Source organism: Sorex araneus, chromosome 2 (assembly GCF_027595985.1).
Source record: "Sorex araneus isolate mSorAra2 chromosome 2, mSorAra2.pri, whole genome shotgun sequence".
NCBI classification, from domain to species: Eukaryota; Metazoa; Chordata; class Mammalia; order Eulipotyphla; family Soricidae; genus Sorex; species Sorex araneus.
Genome location: NC_073303.1, coordinates 257,284,932 through 257,297,720, shown reverse-complemented (window position 1 = coordinate 257,297,720; position 12,789 = coordinate 257,284,932). Strand labels below are relative to the sequence as shown.

General features: G+C 44.1%; 2 protein-coding genes across 2 annotated transcripts in view; one reads left to right on the top strand and one right to left on the bottom strand.

Annotated features, from left to right (window-relative positions):
* Positions 1-458: 458 nt before the first annotated feature.
* On the bottom strand, positions 459-5,647 carry NUDCD2 (NudC domain containing 2). The gene is made up of 4 exons (XM_004611456.2): positions 5,394-5,647; positions 2,976-3,024; positions 2,173-2,324; positions 459-974 (listed from the first exon to the last, which is right to left on the bottom strand). The coding sequence occupies exons 1-4, from the start codon at positions 5,580-5,582 to the stop codon at positions 891-893; spliced, it is 474 nt and encodes a 157-aa protein (XP_004611513.1). The 5' UTR covers positions 5,583-5,647; the 3' UTR covers positions 459-890.
* Positions 5,648-6,171: 524 nt separating this feature from the next.
* The window catches only part of HMMR (hyaluronan mediated motility receptor), a 30,989-nt gene continuing 24,371 nt past the window's right edge, over positions 6,172-12,789 (top strand). Inside the window, exons 1-4 of the mRNA XM_055126909.1 lie at positions 6,172-6,308; positions 8,127-8,207; positions 9,112-9,191; positions 12,593-12,637. Coding sequence (XP_054982884.1) covers positions 6,263-6,308; positions 8,127-8,207; positions 9,112-9,191; positions 12,593-12,637 — 252 coding nt within the window. The 5' untranslated portion in view covers positions 6,172-6,262. The remainder of the gene's footprint in view (positions 6,309-8,126; positions 8,208-9,111; positions 9,192-12,592; positions 12,638-12,789) is intronic.

The following is a 12,789-nucleotide window of genomic DNA, read 5'->3' as shown; positions in this document are numbered from 1 at the left end:
AGTAATTCCTGAGTGCATGAACCAGGAGTAACCCCTGTGCGTTGCCGGGTGTGACCCAAAAAGCAAAAAAAAAAAAAAAAAAAAAAAAAAAAAAATTAAAACAAGTTGATATAATTCGTCAGTATTAACAGTGCAAAGAAAAAGCCCATCAGTTTTTTTTTCTTTTTGGATCACACCCGGCGATGTACAGGGGTTACTCCTGACTCATGCACTCAGGAATTACTCCTGGTGGTGCTTGGGGGATCATATGGGATGTTGGGAATCGAATCCCGGGTCGGCCGAGTGCAAGGCAAACGCCCTACCCGCTGTGCTATCTCTCCAGCCCCAATAAACTAAGAAATTCTTACTGAAAAAAATAAACTTATTCAGAATGTGTTTGTGGACTGTCTTTGCCTTTTCTAATTTTTGCTTAGTAATTTTCTTGGGTAAATTGGTGTAATAGACAAAAGGTTCCACAATTCCTATTTAGAAAAGTTTATTGAACATTATCCCTGCATCATACTTATTGAAATTAAAATTCAATTTTCCCTGAAGGCACCCTGTTATTTCACATGACACATAGCCTAATATCTTTTTTGTATTAAAAATACAAGTTAAATATGAAATTAGTAAAATACAACATATAAAACCTCATGCTGAGCAAAATTAAGTCCAAAAAAAGTTACTATATATTAATAAAGTAGTCGCCACAGTATTCAATGTTTCCCATATAAATCATTTTTGAATGCGATTTTAGAACCATATTTAAATATATTTTGCAAATTTGTTAACTGTAGGCATCTACATTTTTCTTCCATCACACAACCTGTTCCTTTGATCAAAGTGGCAAATTATGCTAGGCTCCACATAATGCAGCAAAGAAATTTCAAAAATAAAAATACAAATGATGGTTATTTCTCAAGATTTGAGAAATCTGGTCCACCTTTAGAGTAGTTTCCTGAGATTTCTGCTCCACTGAAGTCAAAACCAGGATTCTGAAAAAAAAAGAAAAAAACAAAGAAAAAGCATTATAGAATAAAGCATATGGAAAAATATAAGTAACCCTGAAGAACATGGTAAAAAGATACCAAGTAAAAACTTCTATAAAAATGACAAAAATATGAAAGGAACCAAACTCTCCATGGTCTTCAAAATATAACTTAAAGCCATAAAGAATTTTTCCATTTTCATATTTATATTTAATAGTTCTCCATGCACTACAATGCTGGCATACAGTGTCTGCATAGCAAACATACTTTAGTATCAATGTGTAAAAAGATGTAACAAGCATTTTATACATGCTACAGTACACACTAAAATATGCCACATAGGGTTCTGGCAATCTCTGAAGTGTCCCTCACTCAGGCTTCAGTCTTTTGGGCGGGCATTTTTATCTACTCAGCAAACATTTACTGAGCCCACAAGAGTCACATGGAATTTAAAACTGAAGAAAGATCCCAGCTCCCGTAGTTCCCACTCTTAATAGGTATAAATAATTAATAAGCCTTGTAAGCCTAATAAGTCATTGGAGCCTTGGTCAGGAAACATTTCTATCAAGAGCCTCGTAGGAAACATTTGAGGTTTGCAGATCATACAGTCTGTCTAAACGACTAAGTGCTGCCATTTGTTTGTTGAGTCACCCACCCAGCAAGGCTCAGGGGTTCCTCCTAGCACTGCACTGAGGAACCACTCCTGGTAGTGCTCAGGGGACTATGAGGGATGCTGGAGATTGAAACAGGGTCAGTTGTATGCAAGGCAAGCGCCATCTCCGCTGTACTGTATTTGGAGGCTCAGGCCTCCAAAAGCCGACCGTCTCTATAGGAAAGACAACGCACAGAGCGTGGCCTTACCAGTGCTCCAGTACAACTTTACTTCCACAACAGTCAGTGGTTTAGATTCGATCACTAGACACCGGATTGCCAGTGTCTCAGTGTTAAAGGTGGGTTTTAGAGAAGACTAGCTTGACCGAAGTAAAGAGAATAACCAGAAAGCTAATGGACGAGTCATCTAGGGATTCCAGAGCTGGAGGTGAGAAGTGGTCAAACTCTGAATCTATCTGGAAGCAGTGCCATTAAGATGTCCTAACAAACTGGACAGGGTACATGAGAGAGACTGGAATTGATCTCTGGCCCACAGCAGTTGAGTTTTAATTTTTAATAATAATCATTCTGTGCACTCTGGACAATGCCTTACCTCTTTCTGGAACCTCTCGAGCGTAAGTTTCCTCTGCATCTGGTCTTGGACCCAAGGATCAGCTGCATATTCAGATTCTAAAAGAGATGTCCAACAATTTGCTGCATCTCTCTTTGTCTTTGTAAGAACAATCCGGACCATTTTTCTGTCCTCTGGGGAGAAAAAGAAACCTACAAATTATGAAATCATCATGTAATGTGAAATATCATTAAAAATTCTTTGTCCCTCTCGGAGAGCCTGGCAAGCTACAGAGAGTACCGCACAGCAGAGCTTCGCAAGCTTCCCGTGGCGTATTCCATATGCCAGAAACAGTAACAAGTCTCACAATAGAGACGTTACTGGTGCCTGCTTGAGCAAATCGATCATTAAAGTTCATATTAAAAAGTTCATCTTCACATATAACTATTTTCAACGTAATTCTATTACCATACCACTCATTACATGTTCCCAGCTTATACAACAAGGTGGGGACATACTAAGTTTCAAAACCGATTTAAGCTTAAAAAAGATTCTATGGGTCAGAGGAGTCATTCTGGGCAGGAGAGATGGTACAGAGAGGAGATCGCTTGCTTTGCACATGGTTGACCCAGGTTTGATGAGGAAGAAGTTAGGAGGAAGCCCTGAGCATTCTGGGAGCGATCCTTCCAGCCCCCCATCTTTAAATGAAGATGAAATTAACCTTTAGAAATGAATATTACATAGGATAATACAAAGTTATAAGCATGTGCACTTACAACCTATATTACAGATTACTTCAATAACAACGTAAAAATATTCCGTACACTTTAATAAAATATTCTTACCCAACGTCCACGTTCCTTCATCAGCTATGGTAGAATCAAAGAGTTTACCCTGCAAAAGAAACACAGAGAATTTTGATAAGTTGTATACTTTTCATGATATCCATTGAATCTAATTTCCTATCTGCTCTACATACAATTGTCTGATGCGGTTAAGTGTATGGGGATCCAAATTTTATCCATTACCATTTATAGGTGTTCAACTGTGAGTTTTCATCTAGCCAATAAAATAAAGCTAAGTTTACTTGTAATATTTACTATGAAGAAAAGTGCAGGATTCTCTAAACAAACATCAGGGCTCCTTAATTTTCAGAAGATGAAGAAAGTCATTACTGCTTAGACAAACGCAGAAGTACTATGAAATGTTTTACCAATTAAAGTTAACTACTAAAAAAAAAATAAAAAATATAAACTGACTTTTAAAAAAAGTCTTTAGGGGGCTGGAGTGATAGCACAGTGGGTAGGGCGTTTGCTTTGCATGTGGCTGACCCGGTTCGATTCCCAGGATCCCATATGGTCCCCCGAGCACCGTCAGGAGTAATTCCTGAGTGCAGAGCCAGGAGTAACCTCTGTGCATTGCCGGGTGTGACCCAGAAAGAAAAAAAAAAGTCTTTAGGATAAACTTAGAAACACTAACTTCTTTCAGTTGGACAAGAGGCATTAAAGTAGTACAGACTGTACTAAATGTCAGGTTACTTATGACTGAATTCCGACAAACTCTTCAGTTTGCTCTGTTGCTACTTTTAAATTTATGTCTTAGAAAACGAGACTTCCAGGTATACAAAGAAAAACCACATGTTTTAAAACTGCCAACACAAGTGGTGGAGGAGTGGGGAGGAGAGAAATACCTACGGGTTTTAAATCTACTCCTTGACTCCGCCAGTTATTGTTGAATTCCCAGTCTGACTTACAACTGAACTGGAATCTTTATTTTTTTATTTTTTTTTGGGTTTTTGGGTCACACCCAGCGATGCACAGGGGTTACTCCTGGCTCATGCACTCAAGAATTACTCCTGGCGGTGCTCAGGGGACCATATGGGATGCTGGGATTTGAACCTGGGTCGGCTGCGTGCAAGGCAAACACCCTACCCGCTGTGCTATTGCTCCAGCCCCTGAACTGGAATCTTTAATCACTGCCCAGCAAAAATGCAAACTGCCCAAATAGCTCGGAAACAGGGTCAAGCCCTGCTTCAAAGGGCCATCAGCGCCTCTCACAGTTTCTGGTTTGTGCAAAAGGAGTGGTACTCAACAGCACTATGCTTTATTATTCTACAGCAGGTATTACTCTCCGCTCTACATCTGCATCCCAGGATGGTTCCCGGATGCCCTCCTGAGCCTGGCACCCACACAACAGCACCATGTGGATGCCCTGATGGATGGAGCTCATACCAGGAGGAGCGGGGAAATAAAACCAGAAAAGCACCCGGCAGAGCCCGGAGCCCAGGTTCATTTCCTCCACCACTCAGTGATGCTGTCAGAGGCAACATCTGAGGAGGAAATCGTAAACTTCCAACCTCGCTGATTGCATTGAACTAGAGGCTAAAATTCGGAGCCATTGGGGAGAAAGACAGGGTCCCGGACCCACACGGGGGGCTTGTATTAGTATTAAAGCAGCTTAAAATGGGGGCACCTGCACTTCACAAATAACACGCAACTTCTGAGAGCTTTGTGTCCCACCATCTCTGCACCCGCCTCTCCTCTCCCCCCCCTGCATTAGGTTACTGCTCTTTCCTGCCATCTCTCGCTCCCTGCTGTCCCATCGGGGCTGCCCATGGCAGACACTCTCCGGGTGCAGCACCCCAAACCTTACTGCAAGAACCTGTTCCTTTGAGCCATCTCTAGGTGATGTTATCAGCCCAAGCCCCGCGGAGGGGGAACCCCCCCTCCCCGCCCCCCGCAAAAAAGGGGTTTCCTTTGACTCATTAAAAACAACTGGAGAAGAGGGGCTGGAGAGATAGTCCAGCGGGCAGGGGAAAATGTGAACTAATAAACGGAATGGTTATAGCAAATTATAATAGTAAATAAAACTTGACTTCACAAAGCAATAAATGGAATAATTATAGTAACGTCGAATGCATCACTGGCCCATCCTGTGGTCTGCTTTGCAGGCGCGGACAACCCGGCACCCCCTAGGCACCCTGGAACCCGGACAGGAGTGACCCTTGAGTACAGAGCCAGGAGAAAAACCCAGAGCACTGCAGGATGTGTGTCCCCGCCCCCTCCCCAAATATATACAGGGGGAGGGAGAGGAAAATAGAGAAAGGGGTGGGTGGGGGGCTCCAATTCAGGACTGGCCTTTGGGGATCCCCTTGCAACCCGGATTTATCCTTCCTCTCTGGGCGCCAGGGGAGCCGCAGCGTCCCGGGAGACCGACACCCCGCCCCCCGGTGTGCAAGTAAAGACCCCCCGAGCCGGCGCTACCTTCAGGATCTCGCGGCCCCCCACGGCCAGGGCCACATGCCGGCTCTGCAGGCCGCACTGGATGTCCTGGGCGCGAGTGCCAGGCGGCACCTGCACTTCGATGAACACCTCCTCCAAGGTCTGGTACCACTGGCCCCACGGCGTCCCGCACGGAACCACGCCGCTGCGCTCCTCAAACGGGGCCGACATAGTCCACTCGCCGCGCCGCCGCCGCCGCCGCCGCCGCCGCGCCCCGCCCCCCGCCGCCCCGGCCCGCCGGGCGAGCAGGGCGCATGCGCCGAGCCCTCCGCCCTCGCCCCACTCCGTTCAGGCCACGCCCCGGTCTCATTGCTTCGGGTCACCGCACATGCGCAATAGGGCGTCGTGGCACGGAAGTTTTTTTTCCCAACTTTCTGTGTCCTTATCAAGACGCTGGCAGCGCCTAGTGTGAGAGTATTGGAGCGCGGAGAAGGCGCCTTCCAAGACACCGGTGGAAGAAGGTTTGAACCAGAAAAGAGAACTCCCAGCGCGGCCACTCCTATGACGTCGTGGTGGGGAGGGGGTGTCGGAGAAAGAACCCAGGTGAAGTGCGCTTGCGCAGAGGCTGTTACTCCGCCCGCCTCTCCTTCGCCTATTGAATAATTCCATTCCTGATTGGCCAGGCTGAAAAGAGCTAGTCTCCTATTGGCTGCTGGCTTAAACCCGTGGGCCACCTGATTGGAACTCGGCTAGATGCCGGTGGCACGTGAGGGGTTCCGGTTCTCCCATTGGCTAAAGCCGGGTAGGCGGGGAATGAGCGGGAAGATTTAAATTGAAAACAATTAGGTGGCCGGCGGCGGCGGCGGCTGGCTATTGCTGAGAAGCTCCGGTTTGTGCAGCTGGGCGTCAGCATGTCCTTTTCCAAGGCTCCTCTGAAGCGGTTCAATGACCCTTCTGGTGCGTACGGGGCACAGAACTGGGGTGGGCATCTCTGGAGGAAGCTCTTATGCCCCCCTTTTAGGACGCGACCCGGGCCCACTTCATCGGTTCATTCTCCTGGGATAGATGTTCAGCATCTCCTGTTATCCTTATTTAACGGATAAAAAGATTAAGACTTAAATTTGGTCATTGTCACAGGCCCAAACTGGTGGAACAGGGGCTCGAACTGGTGGGAACTGGGCCTCTAGTCCTGAGCTCTTGGCCTTGGTGCAGTGACCAGGGAACTCCGGCAGGTGGTTGATTGGCACTGAGCAGTGAGTGGGTCCCCCAGGAGGTGCTGGGGCAGTGCCCAGCTGGGACTTGTTTCTTTTCCCCCTCAGCCGGTGAGGGCTACTGGCTTTTGTAACTGTCGAGCAGCCGCCCTTGTTGGAGCCGACCTTCCAAGCCAGTGGTTTCTCATTTATTGTCTGCTATTTCAGAATGTCACCTGCTATACACTGTTTCGTCTGTCCGCCTACACATGGTTTGCACCACTCTGTTCTCCAAGGAAAGGCCAAGTGAGAAAGGATCTGCTTAAGCTTTTCCTAATTCAGAGTGTCAACCACCGTACGACTTCCCAGATTTCTCCAAAGTGCATATTTACAACAAGGGGTTTGTGGGTTTGTTTGCTTTCTACTTAGATTAGGCTGAGTTCTCCCATATGGCATTTTTAGGCTCACTGTTTGAGCAGTGATAATGACTGTCCTTTTGGGTGCTTTTGTTTATTTAAATAAAATAAATAATTTTGGGGGCCGGAGCGATAGCACAGCGGGTAGGGCGTTTGCCTTGCACGCGGCCGACCCGGGTTCGATCCCCAGCATCCCATATGGTCCCCCAAGCACCGCCAGGAGTAATTCCTGAGTGCAAAGCCAGGAGTAACCCCTGAGCATCGCTGGGTGTGACCCAAAAGCAAAATAAATAAATAAATAAATAAATAAATAATTTGGGTTGTTTTATTTATTTTGGAAAACACTGGCTGTGTTCAGATCTTAATTCCTGGCTCTTTGCTCAGGGATCATTCCTTGTGAAGTTTGATTAACCATATGGAGTGCTGGGGATTGAACCTGGGTCAGCTGTCTGCAAAGCAACACCCACCTGCTGTACTATTGCTGTGGCCCTATCACCTGTATATGAGGCACTCTAGCGATTTCTCATTTACTCTAGCAATCTTAACCACACTGTGAGATACTGGGTTTTGGGGTTTTTTTTCCTTTTGCTTTTTGGGTCACACCTGGCAATGCACAGTGGTTACTCCTGGCTCTGCACTGAGGAATCACCCCTGGCGGTTCTCAGAGGATCATATAGGATGCTGGGAATTGAACCCGGGTCGGCTGCGTGCAAGGCAAACTCCCTACCCGCTGTACTATTGCTCCAGCCCTGAGATACTGTTATTGCATCTGTGTTTCGTGAGTTATGAATCAGCCAGTCATTGCTGGCCAAGATATTTGTTGTCCCAGAAAACTTGTGGTGTCTTCCAAAATAACCCATTCCTTCTGATGATGCCTCTCCCCAAATCTCTTAAGACGTCACATCTGGGATGTGTGTTACTAAAGGAAAAGTCCCTAGAGCAGATAAGTGAGCCCCACCAGGGTTTCCCAAATATCTGATAAGTGTACACACTGGATTTTGACCCAATCACTAGAGGCTCAGTCCTTGGGGATCAAGTGGTGCTGGGGTCACACCTATGGCTCCTGCATGCAGAGGCCTCTCTGGCCCTATGGCAGGTCTTTAGATCATCAGTAACCTTTGTGGAAACATTAATGCTTACGGTTCTCCTAGGCTGCGCACCATCTCCAGGTGCTTACGATGTGAAAACTTCCGAAGCAGTAAAAGGACCGGTATCTTTCCAGAAATCACAAAGATTTAAAAAGCAAACTGGTAAGTAGATGAATGGCTCTGTACATTTTTAAATGGGGGAAGAATAAAAATATAAAATAGTGATGCTGTTTAAATGCAGTGCTCTAGTTGAGGCGTTTCTATCTATAGTGCGAAGCTATAACTTTATTTCACTATTATTTTTATGGAATTAACACTGGTTTATAGCAGAACATAAGCATTATAACTATGTCTGTACATGCTACATTGTGATTGTAAATCTTCATATTCAGCTTAGGAAAGGATCACAGAATAATGCTTATGTGGACATATGGCCAGGAAAATTAAGCCAGAAACACACACACACACACACACACACACACACACACACACGTACTATCTCCCATTTATTAATTACTTCAACCCTTCTATCAGAATTATTAGGAAAATCAAAAACATGCCAGATGTGTGAAACATACTGTGCAACTGATGATTTAGAAATGTGCAATTAAGAATAACTTTATAGGGGCTGGAACAGTTGCACAGCAGGTAGAGTGTTTGCCTTGCATGTGGCCAACCCAGGTTCAATTCCCAGCATCCCATATGGTCCCCTGAGCACCATCAGGAGTAATTTCCTGAGTGCATGAGCCTGGAGTAACCCCTGTGCATTGCCGGGTATGACCCAAAAAACCAAATAATAATAATAATAATAATAACTTTATATTCAGTGCAAGTTGAAATAAGCAATTTGGGAATTGGGTCCAGGCAGATAGCACTCAGGATTAATGTGAACCCTTTGTGTGCAGAAGGCTCAGTTTCCATTCCTGGGACCACGGAGCTCCTGAGACCACCAAGGGTGGGCCCAAATGAACAAAAACAAAACTTTGAAAATTTGCTTTATTATGTTTTATTGGTGGTCAAAGTGTGCAGGCCTTGACCACGATCTGTACAATTTATTTTATTGCAGAATCACAGCAAAGTCTTAGTGGCAGCAGTGATACAACTCAGATTGCTTCAGCAAAAAGGGCTAAGACTTTGAGACCAAAGGTGAGGACTCGTAGAATTCATTCTAACTTGTTTCTCTCCTGGATCCCTGAAAACCTCTGCTAAGGCATTGCCTTCGATGACGTTGAGTAAAGTATATCAATGAAGGCTGTAAGTTTGTCGATTCAGGAAAGTTTGCCATTAGGATTCTCGCACGCTTAATATCTCCACTCAATATATTGTGTTGGGATGTGCCCGGAATGACAAGGTGGACTTCATTTTCCACTCATTGCTCTCTGAGTAAGACTCATGGTACTGTTTAAAATTAAGTGATACAGGGGCCGGAGCGATAGCACAGCGGGTAGGGCGTTTGCCTTGCACGCGGCCGACCCGGGTTCGATCCCCGGCATCCCATATGGTCCCCCAAGCACTGCCAGGAGTAATTCCTGCGTGCAAAGCCAGGAGTAACCCCTGAGCATCGCTGGGTGTGACCCAAAAAGCAAAAAAATAAAAATTAAAATTAAAAAATAAAATTAAATTAAGTGATACAGTGCATATGCTGTCCGAGCCCATATGCTGCTTGTGCCCGCGTGCCTGAGCACATGTGTCGCCTGAGCGCATGAGTCACCCACATCTCCCCTTTTGAGATGTGTACTTTTCTGTCTAATGCTGGGATGTGTGGGGGGGACTCTCTCTGCTCTTGGAAAGCCTGCACTCTCCCTTGCACTGTTACTCACTCTCTCTCACTTTCTATTCCTCGTCCCCTTCAAAAGCCCTCCAAGTAAAATCTCTTTCACTTGAAACAAAAATAAATAAAATTAAGTGATGCTCTGATTTGTTCTTATAGTTTGAGCTCCACTTTTTTTTTATTGTGGGGAGAGTAGTATAGGTGAAGAAAAAGAGAAACATTTTCTAAGAAGTTTTCTACTGGGATACGGCCGAGGAGTTAGATTAAATTCTTGCTAGTTTTATGTTCTGGCAAGTGCTGGCTATGACTGTTTCCTGCGAGTTACAAAAATGGCAAGCTGGGGATTGGCTATAGTTCCCAAGTGAGTGGACCAAAATGCCTGGCAGGTAGGAGGCCTTGAGTTAGGTCCCTGATATTATGGCCCCTCGTGTTCCACCAGATGTGGCCCAAGGGAGTCCCCTCAAGCATCAGTGGGTCCCAAGCAGTGAACCTCCCTCCAGACCTGTATGGCGGACCAAGCATTTAGTTATAACCTAACAGCAAGCTGTACTTGCTTAAAAAGTTGCTCACGAGGGTGTTGGAACACTGTATGACTGAAACCCAATCGTGAACAGCTTTGTAAGGGTCTATCTCATGGTGGTTCAATAAAAAAATCTTTTTTAAAAAAAATACAGAATTTTCAGCCACTGAGAAAGGAATAAAAAGAGCTAGCCACCCAAAGAAAAACAGGCTGGAGCAGTAGTATAGCGGTTTTGGCACGTGCCTTCCAAGCTGCTGACTGGATTCGATCCCTAGCACCCTGTATGGTCCATTGAGCCCTGCTAGGAGTGAACTCTGAGCACAGAGCCAGGAGTAAGTCCTGAGTGTAGCCTAAAATCCAAAAGAAGAAAAAGGAAAAAATATGAGTTGCACAACTTCTTGGTTTTTGGAATGTGAAGAATATATAGATTTAGAAATTTAAAGCTATAGTTTAAGCTAAGACTGGTTCTCTCATTTGACAATTATCTTAGTCTATATACATGAAATTCTGTATGCACTGAGCACTTGAAACTGAAGAACTCCATGTGTAATATTTTTTAATATATATGTGTATAGACCTATAGGCTCAATTTTGTTGCAACTCCTTTGACTGTTTTCAGAATAACTCAACCTGTGAATCTATTTTTCTTTCATATGTATGGTTTATAAAAACTAAATAGAACTGTTTCTTATGAAAACTAAACATCTGGCTAGAGATTTCTTGTAAGTGTTTAAACACACTGAAAAATTTTGAAAGATGTACCAAAAGTTATGTTATTATTTTATATGATGCTATTATCCCTAATTATAATAATATAGTAATGCTAATTATAAATATATGTAATGATGCTAATTAATTATAATATAATTAGCGTTGAATCCTTTTATTTTTATTTGCCACACCGATAGTGATTCTTTTCTTGGAAATTGATGTACTTATGAACTGAAATTTCTTGGAGAAAATAGTTCTGAAATTTTAAATTGTAGAATTTGTGATCCTTCTTAGAAAACCAAATTATATGCAAGTTTGATTACACCTCCTAACTTATAGGCTTTCTTGATGGAAAGTGCCATCAGATGGGCAATTAATACACCTGAGATTAGTGACTTCCTTCTCCAGTTCAGAAAGAAAAGAAATATTTGCATTTCTCCCACTTTGAGATGGAAAAGAGGCATTTTGTGTTTGTTGTGTCAAGTACTGTTGCATCTAAATGATGTGACATAAAAATGATGTAGATTTAGAATGAAGGCAAAGGGAGTGGAATTAGTGCTTCTGTTGTTTCTCTTTATTTCTTAGAATCTGTGTCATTTTATTTCCTGTTTGGGTATCAAAGTTGAAATTGATTTTTCTTTATAAAATTATTTACTTACTCAGATGGCCTAATTAAATACGACGAAACATTTTTGTTTAATGTTAGAAAGGAGGCAGTCAGCACCTTTTATTTATAATTTCTACCTGTTGTTTTCACTGGGCTTATGAGAAAAAACTGATATCTTTGGGGGTGTATGTTTCTACATCTAAAATAGTTTCAGATCGAAGAAGCTTTTCTTCCATTTTTCACACAATGTTTAATAGACTCAGTAAAATGTTTCAAGTAGAAAAGTGCTATAGGAAAATGATTTTCTGATCATGAAAAGCCAAGTCACGGTCACTGTCATCCTCATGCGGGCCCAGTAACGTCTCCATTCACCCTAGCCCTGGGATTTTAGCAGCCTCTCTTTACTCATCCTTCTCAACGGTGCCACATTAGAGGATCTTCAGGATCAGGGGAATGAGACCCATCATTGTTACTGTATTTGGCATATGAATGCGCCACGGGGAGCTTACCAGGCTCTCCCATGCGGGCAGTTAACTCTCGGTAGCTCGCCAGGTTCTCCGAGAGGGAGAACTAGGCTATCAGATGTTGCGCGGCCACGAATGCAGGAGCTTGGTTTATAGTCTCTGGATGTTGGCCATTGATGGGATTACAGAGCGCCAGGGGCAGTTTCTGGGTGTGACTGCCTAGCTACTGGAAAATGGGGAATCTGGGTGGAAGAGGCCCAGTCCTGATCCGAGTAGCCTTGGAGATCTCGGCCCTGGGTCCCGCACACCTGGATTCCTCTGCCAGTTCCTTCATGTGTGAGGCTTGTCCGAACATGTGGAGAGTGGCCTTGAGCATGTCTGTGGCTGGATTCTGGAGGCCTTTTCCAGAGGAAAAGCCAAGTATGGCTCTTATATTTGTGATACTTCAATTTGTTTATTTGTTTTAAATGGCAGGAGTCTCCAAAAAATGACAAAGCTTTGAAGACGCTGAAAAAAGAGGTAAGCGATGCTTTCAATGTCTTGGAAAACAAATGTGCCCCATAATGAAAAAAGAATGACAGATGGAAGAGACCAGGACTCTGGCACCATCTGAGTAACCAACGGGAGCCATGCCCGTCCATTTCGACATTCAGAGGATCCTTTGAGTCTGG